Source organism: Nasonia vitripennis (genome assembly GCF_009193385.2).
Source record: "Nasonia vitripennis strain AsymCx chromosome 3 unlocalized genomic scaffold, Nvit_psr_1.1 chr3_random0005, whole genome shotgun sequence".
Taxonomy (NCBI): domain Eukaryota; kingdom Metazoa; phylum Arthropoda; class Insecta; order Hymenoptera; family Pteromalidae; genus Nasonia; species Nasonia vitripennis.
Genome location: NW_022279624.1, coordinates 3,076,844 through 3,100,434, shown reverse-complemented (window position 1 = coordinate 3,100,434; position 23,591 = coordinate 3,076,844). Strand labels below are relative to the sequence as shown.

The window sequence follows — 23,591 nt, the reverse complement described above, 5'->3', positions numbered from 1 at the left end:
TACACAGCTTTTGCGTCGAGGCTTTAAATGGCAGGGTCAATAATTGTGCCATCCGTCATGCATTCCCATCTTCATCGTTGCGCCGATCGATCACCTGGGCGCATCTAGCACCTAGAACGGTTTTGCGCAGTTATATCTGGGTCTGGAAGAAGCGGTGATTTTTCCGTGATAAAATGTGTTTACCAGGATCACCACCCACTGCGCCAAAGATATTCTGTAAGGCTTATATTGCAAAGTTGAAAATATTTTTTTACGAAAACAATTGAAAATCCGTATCTGAACTAACAAATCTTATCAGAATTTTGATACATTCATCAAAGCATGACAAATATCCCATGCTCCATTTTCCGCTTGTCCTAACTAACTATTCCCACAGACTGACACGGCTACAGGCCGACGAAATGTGCAATCGTCACATCCATTATTAATCGAAAGCTCGACAGCGATCCGCACATCCTGCTATGCTGTACGCTATACGCGCGCGTGTCAGTTAGTGCACGCGAGAGGAGCTTTTTAAAGCACCGCGACGACATATCGGCTGCCAGCATCTGCGTTATATATATCTGCTCTCTCTCTCTCTCTCTCTCTCTCTCTCTCTCTCTCTCTCTCTCTCTCTCTCTCTCTCTCTCTCTCTCTCTCTATCTGATGTCTTTTCTCCCGCGTTGTTGAATCCCGACTATCTATCTCTATCTCTCTCTCTCTCTCCCTCTCTCTCTCTCTATCTATCTATCTCTCTCTCTCTCTATCTGTCTGATGTCTTTTCTCCCGCGTTGTTGAATCCCGACGATCATCGAAATAAGAGGAATTGTTCACGCGTCGAGCGCGCGGCGCGAAGGAAAAACTTTAACACGACGACGATTGTTACGCGCGCTGATCGAAAAGTTTGAGTACAAGGCTTCAGTCTCGGCGAACTCGGAGATTTGCGAGATAATGAGATCTGTAAATATGAAATTGCTCGTCGAGCCATTCTTTTTTGCACAGCTGACGTTATTTGCTACAAGTCCGTGTGGAATCGATTACCGTTTTGAAGTTTTGGAATTTATCGTCGTGTGCGAGAGCTGCGTGAGTTCCGGAACTAATGGCACAAAGCTCCCCACTGAGGCCTTGATTAAAATATAGTTGATCTTTCTTGATATAAGTGCCTGTACAATGAAAATTTCGCACAGAGAGAAAGCTCGGCATGCGTAGAATTTTTCGAATGCATAAATTTGAGAACGAAGACGTGCGCTGCATGCGCGCGTTTAGGAAAAATATTTTCGCATCTGCGGCCGTATACGCTTGCTTGAAAACGCGGTATAATTAATCTAATTACGCCAGCCACACGATTCCATTGGAATGACGTCAGCCAGGGACAATGCTTCAGCTCATCCACGAAAATCTCCTGTGGACTTTATCAGTTAAGGACGCGGCTGTAGGTGTCGTGACAGCTCCGGCAAGCGATAATACTGCGCGGAGCTTTGTATCGTTCTTGAATAAACCTCGGCGCTCGCCGTCGAACAATGCCCCCCGTCGTAATTTGCTTTCAGCTTATAACTCCGGAATCGGAGAATTTCAATAATATTGTGCTGCAAGGACAGACTGTGTGAGATACATCCCTTCGATGCGTGATTGGAAGCGCGAAAAACGGCGACGATCGTTTTTCCCGCGGAATAAAGTCTCGGAGCGAGCACTTAAAGTTATAAAGTCATCCTACGTGTCGATGTCTCGCCATACCGGACGTCTTCTACTTAACGTATAGGGTTACTCAGCTGCATTTTTCCTCACTCCTTTCGAAATAAGTAACCAACTCCAATAAACAACGAAGTGGGGTCGATAAGTGTTTTTTAAACAGAACGTATACGCGGGCGCAGTTTCGCGTTCGTATTTTTTTTCCTTTTGTACATGAGTGTATTGTCTCTTGCCGCAGCGAAAATAAATGACGCAACGCGCAGGACAATCGTACGATTTTCCAACGGCGACAAAGGGATTACAAGCGGAACAAGGTTTCACGACAACGAACTTGCCGGCGTACAAAGCGCGCGACAACTCGCGCCAAACAAAAAAGTAACTTTCGAGCGCCGCAAACACTTTGCCGCGCTCACGAAAAAGACACGGGAACACTCTCCTGTACATAGGAGCGGCTGGTCGTCGCTCTTCTTCGCTTCTTTCCCTGCGCGATGCGCGGAAAAATGCGTCAGCGGGACAATCGATGCAGCGCGATGAAAGTTCCCAGTTCCCTTCCGAAATCCGTCCGCGCACATAATGCGGGCGATTATACTCGAAGTTTGGCTCGGACGCGCGCGCGTATAATACGTCATGCATGCACACGCGTGGACACGGAGAGGGAGAGCGAGAGAGAGAGAGAGAGAGAGAGAGCGATGTATTTCTCGTATGCTTTTTTGCCGACGGTGTACGCGCGAGGACGGAATGAAATTCGTGATGCGAGAGCCGCGATGAAAATTTACTACACCCACGTGCGCGCGACGGCTTTTTATACTGTTTATGGCCGATACGTGAGTTCAATTTCGCTAGTTAAGCATTTATAAGTGCAGTAACCGCTCTTTGTCTTCGTTAACATTTCAATAAAGTCGCATGCGATTCTGTACTTCGGGACTCGAGATTTAGTGCGCGCGTGGCGCGGAATTACACTCTTCGAGCTTTCGACGGCCCAATGCTTTTGTATAGACGGACTCAGCGCGATCGACACGCTGTCGTGAATTATTTCGAAATAGGCTAGATGAGAACGAGGTTCTTTTATTCGCGATTAGTTATGCATTGCCACCTACGGGGCGGAATGACACTCCGCGAGCATAGGCGCTGTCTATTTTATTCAAACGTTAATCAAGGTGAAAGAAATGCCATATGTACGCTTTCTCCGACAAGGTCCGGGAAATGGCTGCTTAAAGAGCTTCACGCACGTCACGCGGCGAGATGCAGGCAATTCCGCAAAGCTCTTACAGTATCCAACTTGGTGATTATGAGAAGCCAGGCGCGAGGGCGAGAAGATTCGACATTATATCGATGAGCTGAAAAAACGCGAAGCCGAACACGCAAAAAAGCGAAAGTTCTCGAAGTTCCCGCTGGCATAGCCGCCGCCGCGGAAGTATACAGGCCAGAGCTCGGGTATCACGTCTAGTTAAGTAAAACCCCTCAAGTCAAAAGTTGCCGACGTGTCTAGCCGATAATCGCCCTCTCGCTCTCGCTTGGCTATCCCTCCCGGGAAATACACGATCACGCGCGCGAGCGGGCAAAGCGAAATCCGCCCGCGCGCGCGCACGCGCAAGCCCAGGATTTTTCTCGTCTGACGCTAACTCGCGAAATAACGGCCGGAATGACGATGACTTTAAAATCCATTTTCATCGCCGCGCGGTATCTCGCTCGCGCGTTGTTATTGCCCGCGAGAAGATCGCGCGCACTTGCCGCTCTTAACTGTATCTACCGCGCCGAGCGGAATTTTCCTTCCTCCTTTTGACCTGAATCGACTTTTTTCTCTGATCCGACGGCAGAGCCCCGCGGACTCGCCGGGGGAACCTATAGATAGAGTTTCTCGAGTTTTACAATAAGATGTTTTCCCGAGGTATGGCTTTTAATTTCAGTTGGATATAGAACAGCGACTGCCGACGACTTTCGCTCTTGCGGTGATTCGCTTTCTGATGATGTGCGATTATCGATGCTAAATCGACTAATTTCCAAGCATTCGCGTATACCGAAACATTTTTTTAATTTTCTCTCTAAATCTGAAAGAGTGAAAAGTGACTGTAAAGAGTAAAAAATTACTCGAATTAGAGGCGAAATTGAGGCACTCTTTGCAAAGAGTGACTCAATTTTGACTCGAAATGAGTGATTTTTCACTCCTTCAGATTTAGAGAGTTTGAAAAAGAGCTATAGCACATTCTTTTGCACTTCTAACAGTTATGGAATAAAGCTACAACATATATTTTAAAAGCATATAGATGAAGTATATTCACTTGCTCTATAGTTCTTTTCCAAAAAGGCGATAAGGGACGAAATCGAGATAATCCTTCTGGGCTAATGAAAATTTTGGCGTTTCATTCATTAATACAAACAAATATGTCAGTGTAATACTCTGCTCTCTTGCTTGCAAGCGCCTGGTGAAAAATTCACGTTTCGTAATTTGCATAGTGTTAATCCTATTATATTTTTATTAAAAAACTTCAATCCTAGATTTAATTATAAAATACACGCGCTAATGCAGATTTTTCTAAAACAAAATATGTAGATTTTCTCATTTGGAGGATTTACACGGAACCACGAAAAGCGAAAAAGCATTTATTTTCGGAAGAAAAGCTTATCCTTACGTGACGAAACAATTTTTTGCCAGAACACGGTGTCAAAACAATACTAAATTTGTTATCCGCAAGTAAGAGACTCACGTTTCTTTCTAATCAGTCTATAAAGTATTGATCGATTTTTACTCTATATTAAATTCCCTTTATCTACTGGCATCACACGTGTGTACACAAGCTTCTAATAAAGATGATGAGCTTGGCAATTTTTTTGTTTGGAATGCTGAGAGTAAACCCCCGCAAGTCTACGTACGTTATCACTGATTTACTAAAAAAACATACGAGTATTAGCACGATGAATCTTTATTACAAATAGTTCGACATTGGCACCGTATTGTCTTTTTCGATAGGATCATCAAACCTCTCGATTAACCTGATTTGCGAATGCTTGTTCCACATTATACATTGCATCAATAATGACTGGGCGTTATTAAACAATAGCAGTTCCTGAAATTCGGGTCAACAATCGAAAGACCGCAGCGCAGCTTTTCCTGAATGCCCGCATGTAGAGAAAATCTATAGATCATATCTTATTTCACATTAAACTATTATTTACAAGTATAATATTATATTATTAACGTAAACATCAATATGTAATCTTATATGATCTTTATAACAGTTGTGGTTAATTTTGAATAATACTTAACCCATTCATTATGATCACAGGAAAATTTTTATAAGGTAGTACCATCGGCAAGTGCAACAAGCCTTAGCTTGTTTCTAAATTTTCTAATGCACATCGGCACAATGATGGGAACTCATTGAATTGTGGGTTTGCATGCGTATTCAAAGTAGAATAACAAAGATCGCTTGAATTAACATGAATATTTAAACTAAACCAGCGGCGCGCATCGCCGCTCTCTTTTTTCTCCGCGTGTACTACGCAGTACATACTGTAAAGCTGCGTCGCTGCAACGTCGAGAATCAACGCAGTATATAATAGCGTTCAATCGCGATACAACAAAACGAGAGCAGGTGATGAGAGGACGAAGAAAAATCGCTACACACACCGGCTTTTCTGTTGCACAACGAAATTTCATTACTTTTGATTAGGCCGCGATAACGCGCTTATTATCACTGTATCACGCAATGGTAATTAGCGCGACGCTTTCCAATCGGCCAGCGGACACACGCCGGAAAGTTCGTCTTTTTCGCTTTTATGCAGCGTATAATAACGTTATGAAGCCTTCTTTTTTATGGACAGCATGACGAGATTAACGCGCGTATCTCCCGAGCTTTTGCTGTGATATGACTTTAGCATTATACAATAGGCACCTTATATGCATATTGTTTTTCTTTGTTGCTGTTTCATTTGTGACAATTATGAACTTCAGTTATTCGGATGGCTATAAATATTTTTGTACATTTCTCAATGATATCCAATTCAACCGTATATGTGCCTGTAATAGATTCCACAGCAATTACAAGATACTGCGGTCGGTCCCTACAAAGAGTAGTACGGTTCAGATTTGCCACGAAGTTTAGTACATTTCATTTTTAGACTATAGTACATTTCAGATCTTTCCCACATGAAAAAATCCAATTTTTTGGAGAAAAACAAATAGTTATTTTCGTTAAAACTAATAAAGTTGCAATATTTTTAAAGTTGCCAAAAACTGTCATTAAAAACTTTAATGAGAAAAAAGAATTAATATTAAATCCCATGACAACTTTTAAAATTTCGAAATTTTAAATAATTTTTTGGCAACTTTAAAAATATTGCAACTATATTAGTTTTAACGAAAATAACTATTTGTTTTTCTCCAAAAAAATTGGATTTTTTCACGTGGGAAAGATCTGAAATGTACTAGTCTTCGTGGCAAATCTGAACCGTACTACTGTTCGTAGGGACCGACGATACACTCTCTAAATAAAAACAAGTAGCTTAATTTATTTTATCTGAATGCAATCTAGTATTATGCATCTTGCAGATTTCGAACTCGAGTAACTTTCATTACTTGTAAAAGCAACAGATTAGCGTTTTTCGGCTTTAAGGCCTTATCGTGATAATTCATCCAAAGCAATAACCGATGAGGAATAATAAAAAACTTTCTCGGTAAGCCCACACAATTGTGGGAATATACCCGCATAAAAATACCAGTGAAATTATTCATATTTCTTATTTGATTGCTGAAAGGCTGTACAGTACACTACAAAATCAACTGACTTATCTGGAGAAATTGTAGCACATCAAAAGTATGGAAAATTTTTTCTTTTTGGACTGTCATTGATTTGGACGACATTGATATATTATACAAATCAAATTATAAAAATATCTTCAGATGAATCAGAATCTAAAATCTAACAAAAAATATCAGCTTAAGTATTTATTCAGGATAATTATTATATTTGATGAATAATTATTATAATGATAAGGTCAAGGTTATCAGTCAGACAAAATTGTAACAACAAAGCTAACAACTAAACCAAGAAAATAATTATCAGAAATAAAAACTTGTCTTATATATGTCGACAGATGGATTATTGTCGTTCATGGCTTCTTACACAAAGCTAAAACGAGAAGTCAACGAGATACAATTGTGTTTCTGATAATACTTTTAACACCAAAAAATAGCAGAATTCGATTAAAACTACCTGTTGCAAAAGTAGTAAATTTTTCATCAATAACGATAAATGAAATATACAATTTATAATTTTTGCATCATAGTTTTCCGCTTTTACATTAAAAAAAATGGCGCGTTATATGTAGAAAATGTTAATAAACCTGTTGCTTTCGTGTGTTTCCTAGAAATCCCGAGTAAAATTTGAATTGTACATAATGCTTATTTTTTAAATTGCATCAATGTAAAATAATGCATACATTATAAAAAAAAAATATCATGTTTTGGATAATTATCCCCAAATATCTCCGTAAAAACAAAAAACAAGAATCTCATTTTAATCAGAAGGATAATAAAAGTGATGCAATATGCCCAAACGCAAAAATACCCGCATAAAAGATACAGTCTTCCAAATTAAAAGAAAGTTAATTCATCTAGTCAACCTAGAAATTCCTCTCGCAGCATAAGCGCGTACTTTAAACGCCTCGCTCACAATTTTCGTATGCGAGCGGCGAATGGAGTCATGCACCACGGGCGATTATTAATCGCGCGCAGCATCAAACCCGTAAAATAGCGAGTTATGTATCAAAATAGCGAATCCACCCGCTGGAAAACCGCGGGCGCTGCTCGGTTATTACATAAAATCGTAGCCGCAGCTCAGAAGAGCTCGACGAACGGGTTCCGCGTCTTCATCGACGTCTGTTAATTCGCCTTCCCATAATGACAACATTGCGAAACATCATATGCATGTGTACATGACTGGAGAAAAAATGAGCCGAGAAAATTGCCGTTTTCCTAAGTGATTTTCGAGAGGTATACGCATTTAATTTTCAATTAGCTAATACACTGGTAAAACAACGAGCGCAGGTCTGCAGCAGCGAAAGTTGATGTTGACTATTAGTAATATTTATCTTTTTGCATATCTATAATGCATGCTCTGTTCTTTGAATCGTCGGTGTTTGTTTTAGCGCAGTTATTTACCTACGCACTCAAGATGAAAAATATGCAAAAATCAGATTATTTATGTTTCTTTTGCAATTCGCATTTTCTGCAGCTGACTTCGATAATAGTATCTACTTGAAACGTGCCAATTTTGGTGATGTGTAACTGCATAATCTGTAAATCACGCGCTATGTGTTTTTCTTGGAACAATTATAACATTCCAAGGCTATGATGAAAGAATCTTCTTTGTCTTTTAAAACAGGATTTTTATATTAGTTTGCATGAATAAGTGTATGCAAAATTATAATATGCCTATATTGAACGAAAATAAAAGCATCAATAATTAACGATTAATATCACTTAATTTATTATCTTCAAACCATATAATTTACATTCCATCATATTTGCAATTGGTATAATGTTATAGGCAAAAATGCATAACTTCGAGTTATATTTCGGACGACATACAAATCCAATCAATATATAGAGATATATTAAAGAATTTGTTCTTATGAAAAACAGTAAACAAAGTGTAATTTACATGTTACGGAAGTTACTATTTTCATCATGACAAAATACGTGATAAGTCTAAAAATGTTGTATATAATAAATAATGCAAGTCAGCTGCAAAAAAGGAACGAAAAAATTATTTAACACCGAGATGTTAAATAATAAAAATACAATGGTCTATTTGGACAAAAAGCAATTCACCATTTGTCTCGTAACTAAATTGTTCGAACGAGAAAAAAAAGACCGTTTTTGTTCCACTTCCAAAAAGAAATTCAGAGCAGTTGTGCCGACGGGTCTTTCTTTCTAAGTTATTCGCTCAATATTGCGTGTAGTAATCGTATAGATAATGTGAATTATCGTCGCAGATCAGACATCTTTTTCGAAAAAGTCAATTATTATTATTATAACAATTTACAAACGATTTTCATTTATGTTTATCCACTTTATTGCTATCCTTATAAAATAAAAATATCGAAAAATTAAAATTACAATTTTCTACTTACTTAGTTTTTTTTTTCTCGATAAATACTGTTTTTTTATGTTAAGAAAAAGCTAAGGTTTCGGGGGTTAATTCCCCTCTCCTTATAGAAAACAAGCGTATCTTACGAAGAATAAAAAAACATAAATATAGAATAATAGCTTCGTGCTCGGCATCATGAGGAGGAAGGGGTGTTCACGAGATCGGAGTATCTGCGCTGGCTCAGTGAAAGTGTATCAAGCGCCGCTGCACCGGGACCGAATTACCGGGGCGGGGGACCCATGAGCTGCAGTGCGAAAAACTCGAGAGAGCTCGAGGTGCGTGCCGTCCAGAACCAAACACAACAGCTCCGAGAGCAGTTGCCTCGTAAACCGGCAACCGTACGAGATGCGGTTCCGCTCGCGCGCGCGCGAATCAGTGTTTTGAATTTCCCGCGCTAATTTTTCTCGGCTCGTGCTTCATTGTCTTTCGCTGTTCAAGTACAAGTGTTATAAATTTTACTCGTCCTTTTTTTCTAAAAAATTGCAGGATATTTGAGAGAAGGGACTTTCGAAAAATGTTGGTTTGTGATCAGTGCAGTACAGAAAAGAAGACACGGGAAAACGAGTGATTTTTGTTGCTATTGCGTTTACGTAAGTCGAGCTGACGAACTGCAGTAATGGTGCCGAGAAAAGATATTCGGTGACAAGGGGCAAATGGAATCATGCAGAGAATCGGCGGATCGCCTTCAATGTTTCGTCGAACAGAACTCCTCATGCGGCAGATAAAAGCTGATGGCTGGAACCAAAGACGCAAAGATTCGACGGATCGACGGTTATGTCGTTTTGTCATTGTTCTTGCTTTACTTGCTCAACTTTCACAAGCAAAAGGTACGTAACATCGTATCAGTAACAATTTTCCAACGTCGCCTTTTTTCTGTTTATTAGAAAGGAAAATGTTCGCTAAAACCAAGTTATCGAAGTATATTAAATTCAAATTAGGCGCGATTTCTTGCTGCTCAAGTCTCGAGTCTTATATTCAACGAGTAAATCGAGAAGTGGAAACACAATTTTCGATTCACGCATCGACAAATGTTATGTACTCGTAAGAGTAAAAGAAATTGTTTAAGAGTAAAAATTTGCAATTTTTATTTCACGTTTTTCTCAACAGAACAATAAAATTAGTAAATTTCAAAATTTGTATTCAACTCTACCCTTTTTTACGCTAAATTAGACATAATTAAAAGTGCAGTGTATACACCGTTATATACATCTGCAAGTTCGCGGTTGATGTATCTTGATGGATCTATTTACTAGACTACGCAAACATATACAGTTAAGTATACCGAGTTACTTAAAAGATGGTCGAGATATAATTTACAAAGTTATTTTCCGTTCAAATAAAGCGGAAGTAGTGCACTTTAGATTTGTCCAATGACATCAATTTAAACTCTTTCACAGACTCGACTATATAACGTTGAAATGTCAATACAATTGAAAATCGTATACTTCGCATACACTATATGTTTACTTTTCGCCAAATAGCGCTTTCGATTCGCGGTAAAAATCACAGCAATCATGCTGTGGCGCGCGAGTCGTGTGAAAAGCAAGCTATATTAAGAAGTCGAGGGAAAGACTTCTCATGAGAAAATCTAAAACACCATCTCCGACACAAGGAGATGGGAATCGCTATCTCGATCCAGTTCAAATCCGACTTTCATTCAAAATATATCTCCTGCGCGGTCGTGTGCACGCGCGTCCAGTCATCCGTCACGCAGCGACGTGGCGGCGGCGGTCCTGTCTTTCCAAAAGTCCAGAAAGTCCGGAGCAATTAACACGCTTTCCTCCCGTAGTCCCGGCAGCTTGACCTAATCGTTATGGTACCGAAATTCTCAACTGGACCCAAGCGTAAAATAGACTCGACCGCTTAATTAGACTCTTTCGCACGCTCGCTGTCATAACAATGGCTTTCATCGGCGCGCGCCTCTTATTAATAAGCCGGCGCGTCTTGCTCGCGCGAGCTTAGAGCAATTACTCGCGAGCCGCTAACCCAAAGACCTAATAAAGATGTAGATTAACCGCGGCGCGAGTCTCTCGACTGTATCGGCTTGAAATCGTACGCGGGATAAGCTTTGCCGGGGGAAGTGGACAGCTGCGCGCGAGAGGGGGACATATAGCTAGGAGAGTTTCACTCTCGTTGCTCATACTGTGTGCGACGAACTGTCACTCGTTGATGCTGTTTACATGTAGATTAGCCAGAATTGCCAAAGGATTTGCCGTTGGCTGCTTAAGAAGACTATCACGTTACAAAAATGGCCTAGTTTGAATCTTCCAGGCGATACTTCAAGTTTACCAGGATCTGGATGAATTTGCATTGTTCTGGCTCTCCGCGGACATAGGCGATGTAAAATATCTGAGAATTCGAAGCATCCACGCGCTGAATTTCTCTCACTGAAAAGTAGTAAGAGCGGTAAAAACGTCAAACATGCCCTCAAAACACTTTGCACAAAGCATTTGTCAGCTCGCAGAGTCATTCAAGTCGCTGAATTGTCGTCTAACCTGCAGAGCTATCACTAAACAATTACTCCCAGGAGACCAATTATAACAAAAACCAACAATGTATCATTCAACAGGCAAAAGTTTCACTCGGCGTGCATCCCGTGTATAATGCACTGTGCAAACCCAAACCAGGTTTTTATGCTCTCATCGTTAATCATCGAGTTAGCGACGACGAAAATTGTTACAAATTTTTCCCGCAGCTTAAAAACAAGGCTGCACACTGCCTCGCGCGCAATCATACGAACTCCTTTTTCACTCTGGCTGAGCAACGAGTCGCTGGAAAAAGACCGTTATTCCGATCTCGGCTTCTCTATTTTAGCTCTCTAGGAGCAGGCATCCTAGAGGTAACGTCGCTGTTTTTCACGTTCATGGTGTTTCGATGTTTATACGCGGACGCGCAGATTTCGCGCGTTGATAAGTCCTGTGAAATTGACATTCCTGTTTGTATGCTTAATACGTATGTGCTCGTGACTTTATTGCAGTGATCGATAAACGCATGCGCGTAATTCGTTATTACGGACACTCAAGAGAGTTCATAAAAGCTACTCAGTAGAAATCTCATAAATCATCGCTCGACGGCGGAGTTTGACGCTATACGTTGGTACTTATAGTGCAAAATTCTATTCCTTAAAATATTCGTCCTGATTTTCTGCACTCGTAGCATCGACAATTTCCTTCTCGAAAAGCAGGTATCAAATCATTCAAATTCATGCGAGGGCAGCTTATCATAAAACTTCTAGTCGATTTCCTTGCTCCACGTATTTTTCCACGTAAAATTCCGAGCTACAACAAACGTAGCGTAAAGTTGCCAAAACCATCAATTATACGCAGACGAAACATAGATCCTTGATTTTGATAGTCGGATACGAGAAAAGCCTTCCTCTCTCTTATTCATCCCGATTGGCTTTTTCGGCACACACACACACACGCGACGCGGACGTGTATACACGCGCGAGTAAATCGAGCATTTACAGCTTGCACGCTATAGAGGACACGCTTGCGCGAACCCCGCCATATAGCGGTCATCATTATCTCATTGTCCCTTTAATGTCCCGCTACACGTTCTATACATGCCTACTTTCTAATACTTGTAACTTTGACGTGATCGCATATTAAACTCTGATGTAATAATACATAAACATGCTATAGAGAAATCGCGGATACGAGCTTTAAAAAATTTTTTTCGGATATTAAATCAAAATCCGGGTCAATCGATTAAAAACAGCCCACGCTATTTCCAATAATCTGCAGCATATAATAAATAATGTTGTGTACATTTTCTAGCTATCGAACACGGAGAATGGGGTAGTTCAGGCTCGTGCGCTCAAAGACTCTGCGAATGCGACAGATCGTTTGCGGAATGCCTTCGACGATATCGCTGTCCGAGGCACAAAGCTGTCTGTACTTCGTCCCCCTGGCGCTTGATACAGAACATTTTTATGATTATTTAAGAGGATTCGATCGAACAACCTGCTGCCATCTGAATACTTAATCAAAAGACCTTTGTTGTTTTTTATACCGTGGAAAATGATTCCCGACGAAAGTTACCATTAGTTTATAGTCATCGCTCAGCGCGATTAATAGCTTGTTATTTGACAAATACATGTATCAGTTATCTATACAAATCAACTATGTATATTTCGTTAAAATGAAAGTACAGTTTTTATAGTACTTTTTTATATTATCTCATAATTTTAATATAAATGTATGTACAATAAACATATTATAAATTTCTTATAAAATTACCACGTGCACCCTTTGTTTTACAAAGTATTGATTCCACCTGTCAAATGAACTTTCCGGTTTTTGTATTTTTTAGAAATATCTTTTTCAATCTGAAATAGAATAACAGAAATGTTATCAATACCTTTTTCGAGATCCAAGGAAATTATTTAATGTAAATCAAACTTACTTCGGCTTGTAATTCTTTTGTTTTCTGAATTATTAATTTCAGGACGGGTTTAAGGGAAATAACCTGTTGTCTCGTTTCTTCTTGCTCCACGTATTTTTCCACGTAAAATTCCGAGCTACAACAAACGTAGCGTAAAGTTGCCAAAACCATCAATTATACGCAGACGAAACATAGATCCTTGATATTGATAGTCGGATACGAGAAAAGCCTTCCTCTCTCTCTTATTCATCCCGATTGCCTATTTCGGCACACACACACACACACGCACGCGACCCGGACGTGTATACACGCGCGAGTAAATCGAGCATTTACAGCTTGCACGCTATAGAGGACACGCTTGCGCGAACCCCGCCATATAGCGGTCGTCATTATCTCATTGTCCCTTTAATGTCCCGCTACACGTTCTATACATGCCTACTTTCTACTCTCCTTTTCTTCAGCTGCGCGACTCCTCAGTCCTCGCTAACCCCACGTATATATATATATATATATATACGTAAATAGCGTCTTCTTTATAGATTGGTCGCTTCTCTCACTCTGATGGCACGTCGCCTTCGCTTGACGTCGTGGGAGTGAGAGAAAGAGAGAGAGAGAGAGAGACTGCCGCAGTGTATCGCTGCTGCTTTTTGCGCGCGTAATTGATTGCATCTCTCTCGAGACGAGTTTTTCACCCGGCGATGGCTAATTGCGTCTTAAGAGCGCGATTCTTCGTGGATGCGCGTGCGGTTTTATTTATAAACGCGCGCTGACAATGTTTGTGAAATTGTTGGCAGGAGTATTCGCTTTTGATTTGATTACGAGCTCCGGGCAAAATTGTTAAAGAAAAGTATTTTTTTCTTAATTTTTTCGCAAAAATTGAAAGCATTTAAACCTAAATCAAATAACCGATAGCGAATTCTTCGAACCATTGTGTTAATCCTTTTTCGAGCACACAGAGGAACGGGAATGTGCGCATTACTGCTTTTTACATGGGAATTTGTTGCGCGCAATTCCGTGCGGGATTATTTGGCTTCGTGCGTCAAGATATTGATCTCATATTTTCATTGCGCACAACATACGGCTAATATAGGTATGATGCCTTTGAAATGCTGAAAAATAATCATCTTCGCGTGCTTTAAAACCGTACGGAATTTATGCGTTTCAGAATATTTCAAGCCCTCAAGCTCTTTTAAATTTTCAATCATAGATGATCTTCGCGATTATCAAGCGCTTAACTTTTCACGAGTTCAGAAGGCTGACAGTGCATCGTAAAAATAAATTATACCTTTGCGATTTTAGCTACGCTTCGTATAGTTACGTCAAGAAGTCTTTCTCAGTTTCATAAAGCTGGTCATCTTTCCGTTAAAACAGCTCGGATAAGTAAAATAACTGCAAGCATTATCTTAGATATATTTAATAAATTCAGCACATAATATATGTATTTGAAATACGACAATGATTTGAAATCATGACGACTATGGGGGCGAATAAAATTGGACGGCAATTAACGCAGACGCGGCGGCTTAATTGCGTTGCAATAATGATCTGTTGCTTACATCTTGTTAAGGAAGGAACACTTGAAACAGCTAGCTCAGCTTATGGAAGAGAGAAAATCATGGGTACAGCCTAAGATATGCGATACAACGTACTATATTTGTGACAAATTACAGTAGCAGATGGATAATCAAAAAACCTAATCGCTGGCGTAATACAGTGCAAGGAATTAATTTTTTTTCAATCATCTGCTAGATTAAATTTCTCTCGGTTACAGCACAGCCAGCAAAAAGAAACGGCTGTTTAGATTCACTTTTACGCTTCAAGCCATTATTGTTTTTCTATAGCCAAACGAGAATTCTCTTGTAACGCAGGGGATATACTGCGTGAGACTTGCGCAATGGCAGTTAATTTGATCGCCGCTCGTTCGGCGCAGCAAAGATTCCCCCGTTCGTCGAACTTACTGCCTACTCTCTCCCTCTCGCCGTCCTTTTTAACTGCTCCTGTTTAATTGTCTTTGTAACAGCTTTCCCGGCAAGAGGTAGCCGGCTTGTCATTTTTTTCCTCCTCGCGAGCAGTAAATTTTCTCACGTAAGAGTGATGGATTGTCCGTTGTAACTGACGCACAGCTCGAGCAGTAGGATTGATAAAATTGGATTGACGCAATAAATTTCTGACGATCATCAGAGCAACTAAGATTGAGAATATTCAACATCTTCGCTCTATTTGTGATTTTGCATTCAGCGACGCATTGTACATCTTATCATCCCGCGCGTGCGTATACCACATCCTCTGCGCTCTTTGTTCCCGCACGCCGGGAGAGAGACTAGCGAGAGTTGTCAAACTCCTGACTGTCGGTTTCGCGAAATTTTCGTTAACCAGCTCGCGAGCTCGGCTCTCTTTTAAAACAATCCCGCAATTTAGAGCAAAAACCAAAGCGTCGGCGTCGAATCGTCGAAAGCTCCGCGCTCCCGCGACTCGCGGAAATTAATAACGAGCGCGCGACAAACACAGACACTTCATTGCCTTATATGTATACATTATATAGGTATATAGGTATCTACTGCACGCGCAGAGTACACTCTCTTGCTTTTCCAGGACGCGCGAAAACAATAGGACAACGACTCTCGCGTGGGACCCGCCGCCGCGGCGATACAGTTTCAATATACTTTACTTGAGATTGTTGCGCGCGATTTCTTGTTTCCTTTTTCGCCAACTAATTTGCAACGCCGGCGGGGAGATTCGCTCTTACTTTAAAGGGGTTTCGAAAGTACTTCGGCCGCACGGATGAATGAATTTATTTTTCTCTCTCTGTAACGGGGTGTATGCGACGGATTAACTCATCTGAAATATAGCTGCAGTTGGAATATTTTTAGCTTTTACTGTGTTTATCGTTTTCAGTTTTCACAATAAAGGATTGTGATTTATGACATTGCAATAATATGAATGTTTCTTTTTTAATTTCAAGGTAAAGATATACCTGACGCGGGAAAATTAACGCACTCCAATTTGAACAACCAAACCAGAGAAAAAAATTCAAGTTTATTGACGAACGAGATAATTTTGGATAATCACGATGACGACGATCTTTACCTCGCCTACAGCGGATATCTTCGTAGCAGCTCGTCGATGCTGACGCCTGAAAATTTCAACAAGAGTCTACTTACAAACATCAACACTACCATCGAGTGAGCATTATTTTCATAGAATCCATTACTTCATAATGTTGTTTCAATTTCAAAATAATGTAAAATTTATATAATTTCTCGTGTACACTTTTAGCTCTTACGTTACACCCTGCATTGTTCAGTTTTGATATTGTAATTAATACTATCCTGTTTCTCCAGAATTCATAATCACAGATGTGCACTATTGATTATTGTCAGACCTAATAATATAAATATAAATATATATATATATATATATATATATATATATATATATATATATTACAGTCGAGTCCTAATTTAATAATGAAATACACCGATGTTTATTAAAAAATTAATTAAACTACCCACAGACCACCAAAGGCCAACGGACATCGGAGATTCAAGAGGGCCGTAACTCATTTATACAATATGATCGTTTGCGCGACCGGCTGTAATCCTCTGGCGTACAAAGGATACGGCTGTTACTGCGGCTTTTTAGGCTCTGGTTACCCTATGGATGGCATCGATCGGTATACGCACGAATTCTGTTAACCGAATCGCACGTTTTCCATTATCGTCTTGTGTTCTTGCGACATCTTATCTATTTTATTGAATTTACTGAAATTTCCAAGATCACTTTACGATGAAAATGCTACTAAAATAACTTGTCTAATGTTGCAACTTTTATATTACAGATGTTGCAAAATGCATGACTGGTGCTACGAGGCGACCGATTGTCCGATGTTCGTCGAGTATTTCGTCCCATATTATTGGAAATGCTATCGCGGTTACAAGCCTATATGTGGTGAGTTTCAAAGTTACTTTTAATAGATACGGCGAAAGTGGATAACGTTGTCCATACGCGCAGATATAATACTTATATGGGGAATTCTACGGGAAAAATGGCATTTTCTGGTTGGAGAAACCGACAAAAACAAATGTTGGGGCACGCGCCCGCAACTTTTTTTTTCTTATTGTACATGTTTAGAACAATGTAAAATCACGTTCCAACACTGTTTTCTAGGCCCTTCAAATTTGTCGAAAAATAGCCATTGTTCAACGGCATGTATCTAATGCATAAAGGCACAAACGGAACATGTATTACGGTAGAGTGAGAGAACGGGAAAAGAGCTTCAATTTAAAAAAAAATGCGTTAAAAATTCTTGATTAGGTCAAAAGTTTAGCAGAATTGAAAATATATAAAAATCATGAAAATTGCAGGATTTTTCGAAGTCAAGAAATTTGTATCTTTTTTCATGATTTTTCCGCATTTTCAATTGTGCGTAACTGTTGACCCAATCAAGCATTTTCAACGCATTTTTTACATGCCGTTGAACAATGGCTATTTTTCGACGAATTTAAAGGGCCTAAAAAACAGTGTCACAAGGCACTTTTTCGATGTTGATACGTGGTTTTGCATGGTTCTAAACATGTACAATAAGAAAAAAAAGTTGTGGGCGTGTGCCCCAACATTTGTTTTTTTTTTCGGTTTCTCCAACCAGAAAATGGCATTTTTCCCGTAGAATTCCCCATGTACAAATCGATGCTTATAAATAAATAGCTTTTGATTGAGAAAAGATCGAAGTAATAACTCGTCACGCTCTTTTTGAATTAACGTAAATTGTACTGAAAAGCATTTCAATGAAAATACTTCTTTCAATACTTGTAACTTTGACGTGATCGCATATTAAACTCTGATGTAATAATACATAAACATGCTATAGAGAAATCGCGGATACGAGCTTTAAAAAATTTTTTTCGGATATTAAATCAAAATCCGGGTCAATCGATTAAAAACAGCCCACGCTATTTCCAATAATCTGCAGCATATAATAAATAATGTTGTGTACATTTTCTAGCTATCGAACACGGAGAATGGGGTAGTTCAGGCTCGTGCGCTCAAAGACTCTGCGAATGCGACAGATCGTTTGCGGAATGCCTTCGACGATATCGCTGTCCGAGGCACAAAGCTGTCTGTACTTCGTCCCCCTGGCGCTTGATACAGAACATTTTTATGATTATTTAAGAGGATTCGATCGAACAACCTGCTGCCATCTGAATACTTAATCAAAAGACCTTTGTTGTTTTTTATACCGTGGAAAATGATTCCCGACGAAAGTTACCATTAGTTTATAGTCATCGCTCAGCGCGATTAATAGCTTGTTATTTGACAAATACATGTATCAGTTATCTATTCAAATCAACTATGTATATTTCGTTAAAATGAAAGTACAGTTTTTATAGTACTTTTTTATATTATCTCATAATTTTAATATAAATGTATGTACAATAAACATATTATAAATTTCTTATAAAATTACCACGTGCACCCTTTGTTTTACAAAGTATTGATTCCACCTGTCAAATGAACTTTCCGGTTTTTGTATTTTTTAGAAATATCTTTTTCAATCTGAAATAGAATAACAGAAATGTTATCAATACCTTTTTCGAGATCCAAGGAAATTATTTAATGTAAATCAAACTTACTTCGGCTTGTAATTCTTTTGTTTTCTGAATTATTAATTTCAGGACGGGTTTAAGGGAAATAACCTGTTGTCTCGTTTCTTCTTGCTTGTCACGCATCGCTTGTTGCAGTTCTTCCATCTTTTTAATTAACTTTTGTTTTTGTTTTAAACTTGCAGCCAGCACATCAACATACCTGAAATCAAACAATGAATAATTAATATTTATCTCGTGTGGATCGATAACATCTCTATTATGTTGTATTTACCGTGGAGAGTACTTGATATTATGTAAATGTTGAACTTTACTGTCGAGTATTTCGGATATTACAACTTGGACATTATCTAGCATATTCTGCGTACTTTCTAATGTCGCAAGCTGAAGAACTGGTGATTCTTGCATTTGACTTATGCTCAACAAGTTCTTGTTATTATCGCTTTTCAATTCATATAGTCTCAATTTCAAAAACGCTTCCAGCTACAATATTGTTACTCATGAAAGTATTTAGTTTTTACTTCATAATAAGAAAGATTTTCTGTGGAATTCGCGACCTTACCTCAAACAGCTGATTTATAAAATCATTTCGTGTGTCAGGATTGTCTAAAATTGTTAGTGCCTGTGATCCACTCGCATTTCCTCCATCATTCCCAGCTGCTTCTACGACTATGCCAGACTCTTCCAATGATATTTCAAAGTCTATTGCTTCAACTGGAGGGGCTGCATCCCCTGCAACTCCTCCCCAATCTATCTCACCACCTGCATCTTCCAATTGAATATCACCTCCAAAGTCGATTTCACCGCCATCAAGATCTAGAGTATTGAAATTTATTCCATCTGCTGGATCACCAAAATCAATCTAAATCAAAGAAATGTATTGAATAATTTCTATTCAAAATTTTGAATGTTAAAACTAAGCTATACACTTACTGTGTTACTTTGGTCATTCTCATCTGCTTCATCATCTAAATTGAAATTTAAAGTTGGTTCGTTTATGGCTAAAGGTGCTTCTCCGTAAGTCCATTCATAAGTTGTTGTATTGCCTTTATCTGAAAAGAGATAATACTATCTTTGTAGACTTTACATGAAAATTTACAGCATTATGACTTGTGATATAAATGTGTACCAATAAGATATTTAACAATAGGAACGCAACCTCCATTGTGTTTGCTGTCTAAAGTAAACTCTACAAATGCACTGTAAAACTCCACTACATTATCCAACGCTTTGACTTTCTTTGCAATTTTATTATAAATAACAGGTAACTCTACTACCCTCTCTGTCAATTCCTTTTTTATTTTAACCCCTGAGATTCCTAACTGCTTACATAAATTATTAAAATCAGAATGAGCTATATTTTCTGTTTTTTTGTATTCGGCTTCTTTTTTTTCTAGTTCCTGAAAATAAATTACAAAAAGGCTTACTTAAAACATTTGAAAAAAGTGTAACATAATTACCAATAATTGGAGACATATATTACATTTTGCATTTGGTCTAATTTCTGTATCTGTTTTTTTATTCCAGGTACCTCGTAGCTGACATTTCTTATAAGCATTTGAGCTGCTTCAGCAAGATAGATATTATCTTTTTCATACATACGAACAACTTCTTGCCAGTCTTTCATTCTTTGTGAGCCATATCGACCAAACAGATTCTTTGTATCAGCCTCAGTCTCTTTCAGAATTTCTACAATTTTTTTACAATAAAAGTAGTTAATATCTGAAAAAAAAATATATTTCAGTGAGCATTAATTTAAAATTTTTATATCAGGACAGAAAGTCATAAAGTATAAGTACGTGTTCCAGAAAGTAGTTTTGCTATTTCTTCATGTACTGGCATATCCTGTATGGCATTATTAATTTTTTCCCTTATTTCTAAAATATGAGTTTGCCAATCTCGGATACAGTGTCTTCTGTTTATAAGCCATTCTAATAACTTGCCACTGTTTATGTCAATGGGAATGTCTTGTTCCTAAAAAGTAAAAAAAAAACAAATTAGAGCTTGTTCATTTTACTCAACCAAATGAATAAAACAAACAGTTATTTTGAAAATTATTTTAAATAATGACGTGTAATTTGTGATTTTAAATATTAACGCAAAATAAATGTTGAATCAAACATCAAAATATTAACAGATGCTCGCAATATTTTAGCAATAAGAGTTGAAATTAAAATATAATAAAAAAGGAGAACTATTTTTACCTCCATATTTTGTCAAAATGCTAATAACTAAATTGTCGTAACATAAGGTTTGTTAAAAAATCACACAGCTGGAACAACACGCTTTTTGTTTACAAGTATAGTGCAGTGCACACCTGCACTCTGCAGACGTCGGCAGCTTTATAGGTTATGTTTACGTAAAGGTGCGTGAAAGTGACACGCACTACACTTCCGTTGGCGCGATTATTGAATATTTTTTGATTACTTATTTTTCAATTAAACAAATGTTCAATTATTGTACATACAAAAACAACTATTTTTGGTCATATTTATTCATTGAAATTTATCATGTATTTACGCATTCAGGATTGAAATTTAAAACAATTATTAATGAAAATTGTACAAAGAGGAAAATTGATTAAAATCATAATCCAAGTTTACAGAATCATTTTAATTTGGTTTATTTTACATGTGCACTGTATGAAAAAACACACAAGCTCTCAAACAGTTTAACATTCATGTCTCATCATGTGTTACAAAGCTGACTAAATCATTGACAAACGTGATGACAAAATTACATTCTTTTCAAAAGTACCGACATTTTTACCAGATGAACACACAAGCATTTCACAACTCACAAAAACAGTGTCTTTATTGATCACCTTTTCATCCTGAGGCTCTCAACTCTTGTTGAAAGATATGAACAAAGAAATTGTCAGAATTAATGGCCTGAGCAAGTTTTGCTATATTCTGACATATCTCTGCTTAGTTTATTCTTTTACCCTAGTATGCTGGCTTTCTGTCAGTAAAGAAATTCTTGAGAACCAACACCTGGCCTACGCTGATAACTATTATGGCAATAGTTTCTTGAATTGACCACCATAAAACACGCTCATTCAAATCTTCTGCTCTCTTGCGGCCTTGAGCTTCTCGAAGACGATGATGAGTTTGATAGTCAAGAATGCTGTTCAAGTTTTTGTGAATCTCCTGAGCTGAAGATTCCATCTATAAACAAAACCAAACAAAACATACATGTACGATTCATTGAGAAAAATCCTTGTGTACTTTAAAGAGATACAGTACCTGTGTCATGACTGTTACATGTTCGCCAAGACCAGGGAGTGGCAGCTCATCACCAACTTGGAAGTCCATGTAGACGAGTTTGTGCGAGAAGGTGGAGAATTCATTGCTAAAGCACGCCTTGTACACACCAGTCTCGGTGGGTGTAAAAGTATGCGAATCGAATTGTGTCTTCACTTGCCTGTAGATGACCTCTTTCGACGGAGACTCTAGAGTAACGTCAACGTCGTACTGTCCTCCAGTTACAACCTGAGTAAACAGAGTAAAGTCACATAAATAACCACAAATCTGTGAAGATTCTAGAAATTGCTGTGCGATACACACAGTGCAGAGACTAGAGAGGATGGTAAAATCACACGAGGCAAAGCGCCAAATGAGCCAATGAATGAAAAGCTACCTGGAATTCGAGGGTAGACGTGACATTCTTGTCGATCTTCTCGTAGAAGCATTCCTTGGCGTTGTCCGGGAGTTCGAAAGTTAGCTCGACACCGCCCGCGCGAAAGACCAGCCCGAACAGTGACAGCAGCAGCAGCAGAAGCGGCGACCAGTAATCCATTTTTTTCACGAGATTCGTGCGGGCAAGTCGAGGGCAAGCTGGTTTGTTGACTTCAGATCCGTAACATGAAGCGCTACCGGACGAAGCAAAGGGACTGCTTATCTTCTTATTTAATAGCCGACGACGACCAAAGCTCCTCCGACACGATATTCCAAAGTTGACATTGCGCTTCTGCGCGATTAATTTATAACGTGGCCGGATACGTGTCGCTACTATCGTGTGACTCGACGAAACATAAGCAACTCTTTTTCCCTCACTGGGAAATACAGTGCCGCGCGCGTGATTTTAACGAATTTGACCATCTTGCGCAATTTAGACAATATAGTGTGTAAGTATATAGCGTATATTGTTACTGTTTTATTTTTATTTTCAATATGCTGTTTCTAGCAAGTTCCCAGAGAGGGTTACCGTGCAAGCTAAGTAGACTTTTTCAACATGAAAATTTAATTAAATATGTGAAATTGCATAACATTAACGCGCTATTATTGATGATTTTATTATATCTTCAAAACATTAAAGTGAAAAAGTTGCCCTTATAATTTTGTTGCAGGAAAATCTCATATTTTTTTATTCAAATCTGATAATCCAGTTTTCTACATTGCCGATATCTGCCGATATTACCCTAACTTATTGAAATAATAATCTTTACTTATATATAACTGTTGTACCGACCATTGGCGAGCAAGCTTCAAGTTATTAATTCAGAGATGTCGCTACAATGGCAGATTTGAAGACGCGGCAAAATCGCCGGTATTATAATTAATCATGTTTCAAATTAAGAAATAATACTTTATGTATAAGTATATGTATGTACATACATACAAGAAAAATAATACTTACATGCAGGAAAAATCTGTAGATGATGCAAAATTCGACAACTTTGTAGTCCGAAAACTTATACTCTATTTTATTGTTGTTTTTTTTGTAAACAACTACATTCTATTAACTAAAAAACGACCTCCGAAGTATCATATCAGATTACAAAGAA

At 38.5% G+C, this 23,591-nt stretch overlaps 3 protein-coding genes across 4 annotated transcripts; 1 reads left to right on the top strand and 2 right to left on the bottom strand.

Moving 5' to 3' along the window:
* The first annotated feature begins 9,089 nt into the window (after window positions 1-9,089).
* Window positions 9,090-18,668, top strand: LOC100117598. The gene is made up of 5 exons (XM_001601737.4): window positions 9,090-9,646; window positions 16,168-16,387; window positions 16,720-16,878; window positions 17,044-17,153; window positions 18,208-18,668. The coding sequence occupies exons 1-5, from the start codon at window positions 9,481-9,483 to the stop codon at window positions 18,372-18,374; spliced, it is 822 nt and encodes a 273-aa protein (XP_001601787.1). The 5' UTR covers window positions 9,090-9,480; the 3' UTR covers window positions 18,375-18,668.
* LOC100117556 (CDK5RAP3-like protein) lies at window positions 12,975-21,168 on the bottom strand. 2 transcript variants are annotated; one of them, XM_016987512.2, is made up of 10 exons: window positions 21,010-21,168; window positions 20,605-20,779; window positions 20,289-20,527; window positions 19,935-20,205; window positions 19,739-19,857; window positions 19,368-19,667; window positions 19,080-19,288; window positions 18,873-19,007; window positions 13,227-13,263; window positions 12,975-13,149 (listed from the first exon to the last, which is right to left on the bottom strand). In XM_016987512.2, exons 1-10 carry the CDS (start codon window positions 21,013-21,015, stop codon window positions 13,078-13,080), a joined length of 1,563 nt encoding a protein of 520 aa, XP_016843001.1. In that variant the 5' UTR covers window positions 21,016-21,168; the 3' UTR covers window positions 12,975-13,077. The 2 variants fall into 2 exon arrangements, with proteins under 2 accessions (XP_016843001.1, XP_016843000.1); XM_016987511.2 differs by lacking the exons at window positions 12,975-13,149; window positions 13,227-13,263 and adding an exon at window positions 18,536-18,758 and having other exon boundaries at window positions 18,836-19,007.
* A 229-nt stretch (window positions 21,169-21,397) lies between these two features.
* Window positions 21,398-23,030, bottom strand: LOC107981499 (transmembrane emp24 domain-containing protein 7). Its single transcript, XM_016987513.2, has 3 exons — window positions 22,445-23,030; window positions 22,051-22,296; window positions 21,398-21,972 (listed from the first exon to the last, which is right to left on the bottom strand). Exons 1-3 carry the CDS (start codon window positions 22,601-22,603, stop codon window positions 21,751-21,753), a joined length of 627 nt encoding a protein of 208 aa, XP_016843002.1. The 5' UTR covers window positions 22,604-23,030; the 3' UTR covers window positions 21,398-21,750.
* Window positions 23,031-23,591: the final 561 nt, after the last annotated feature.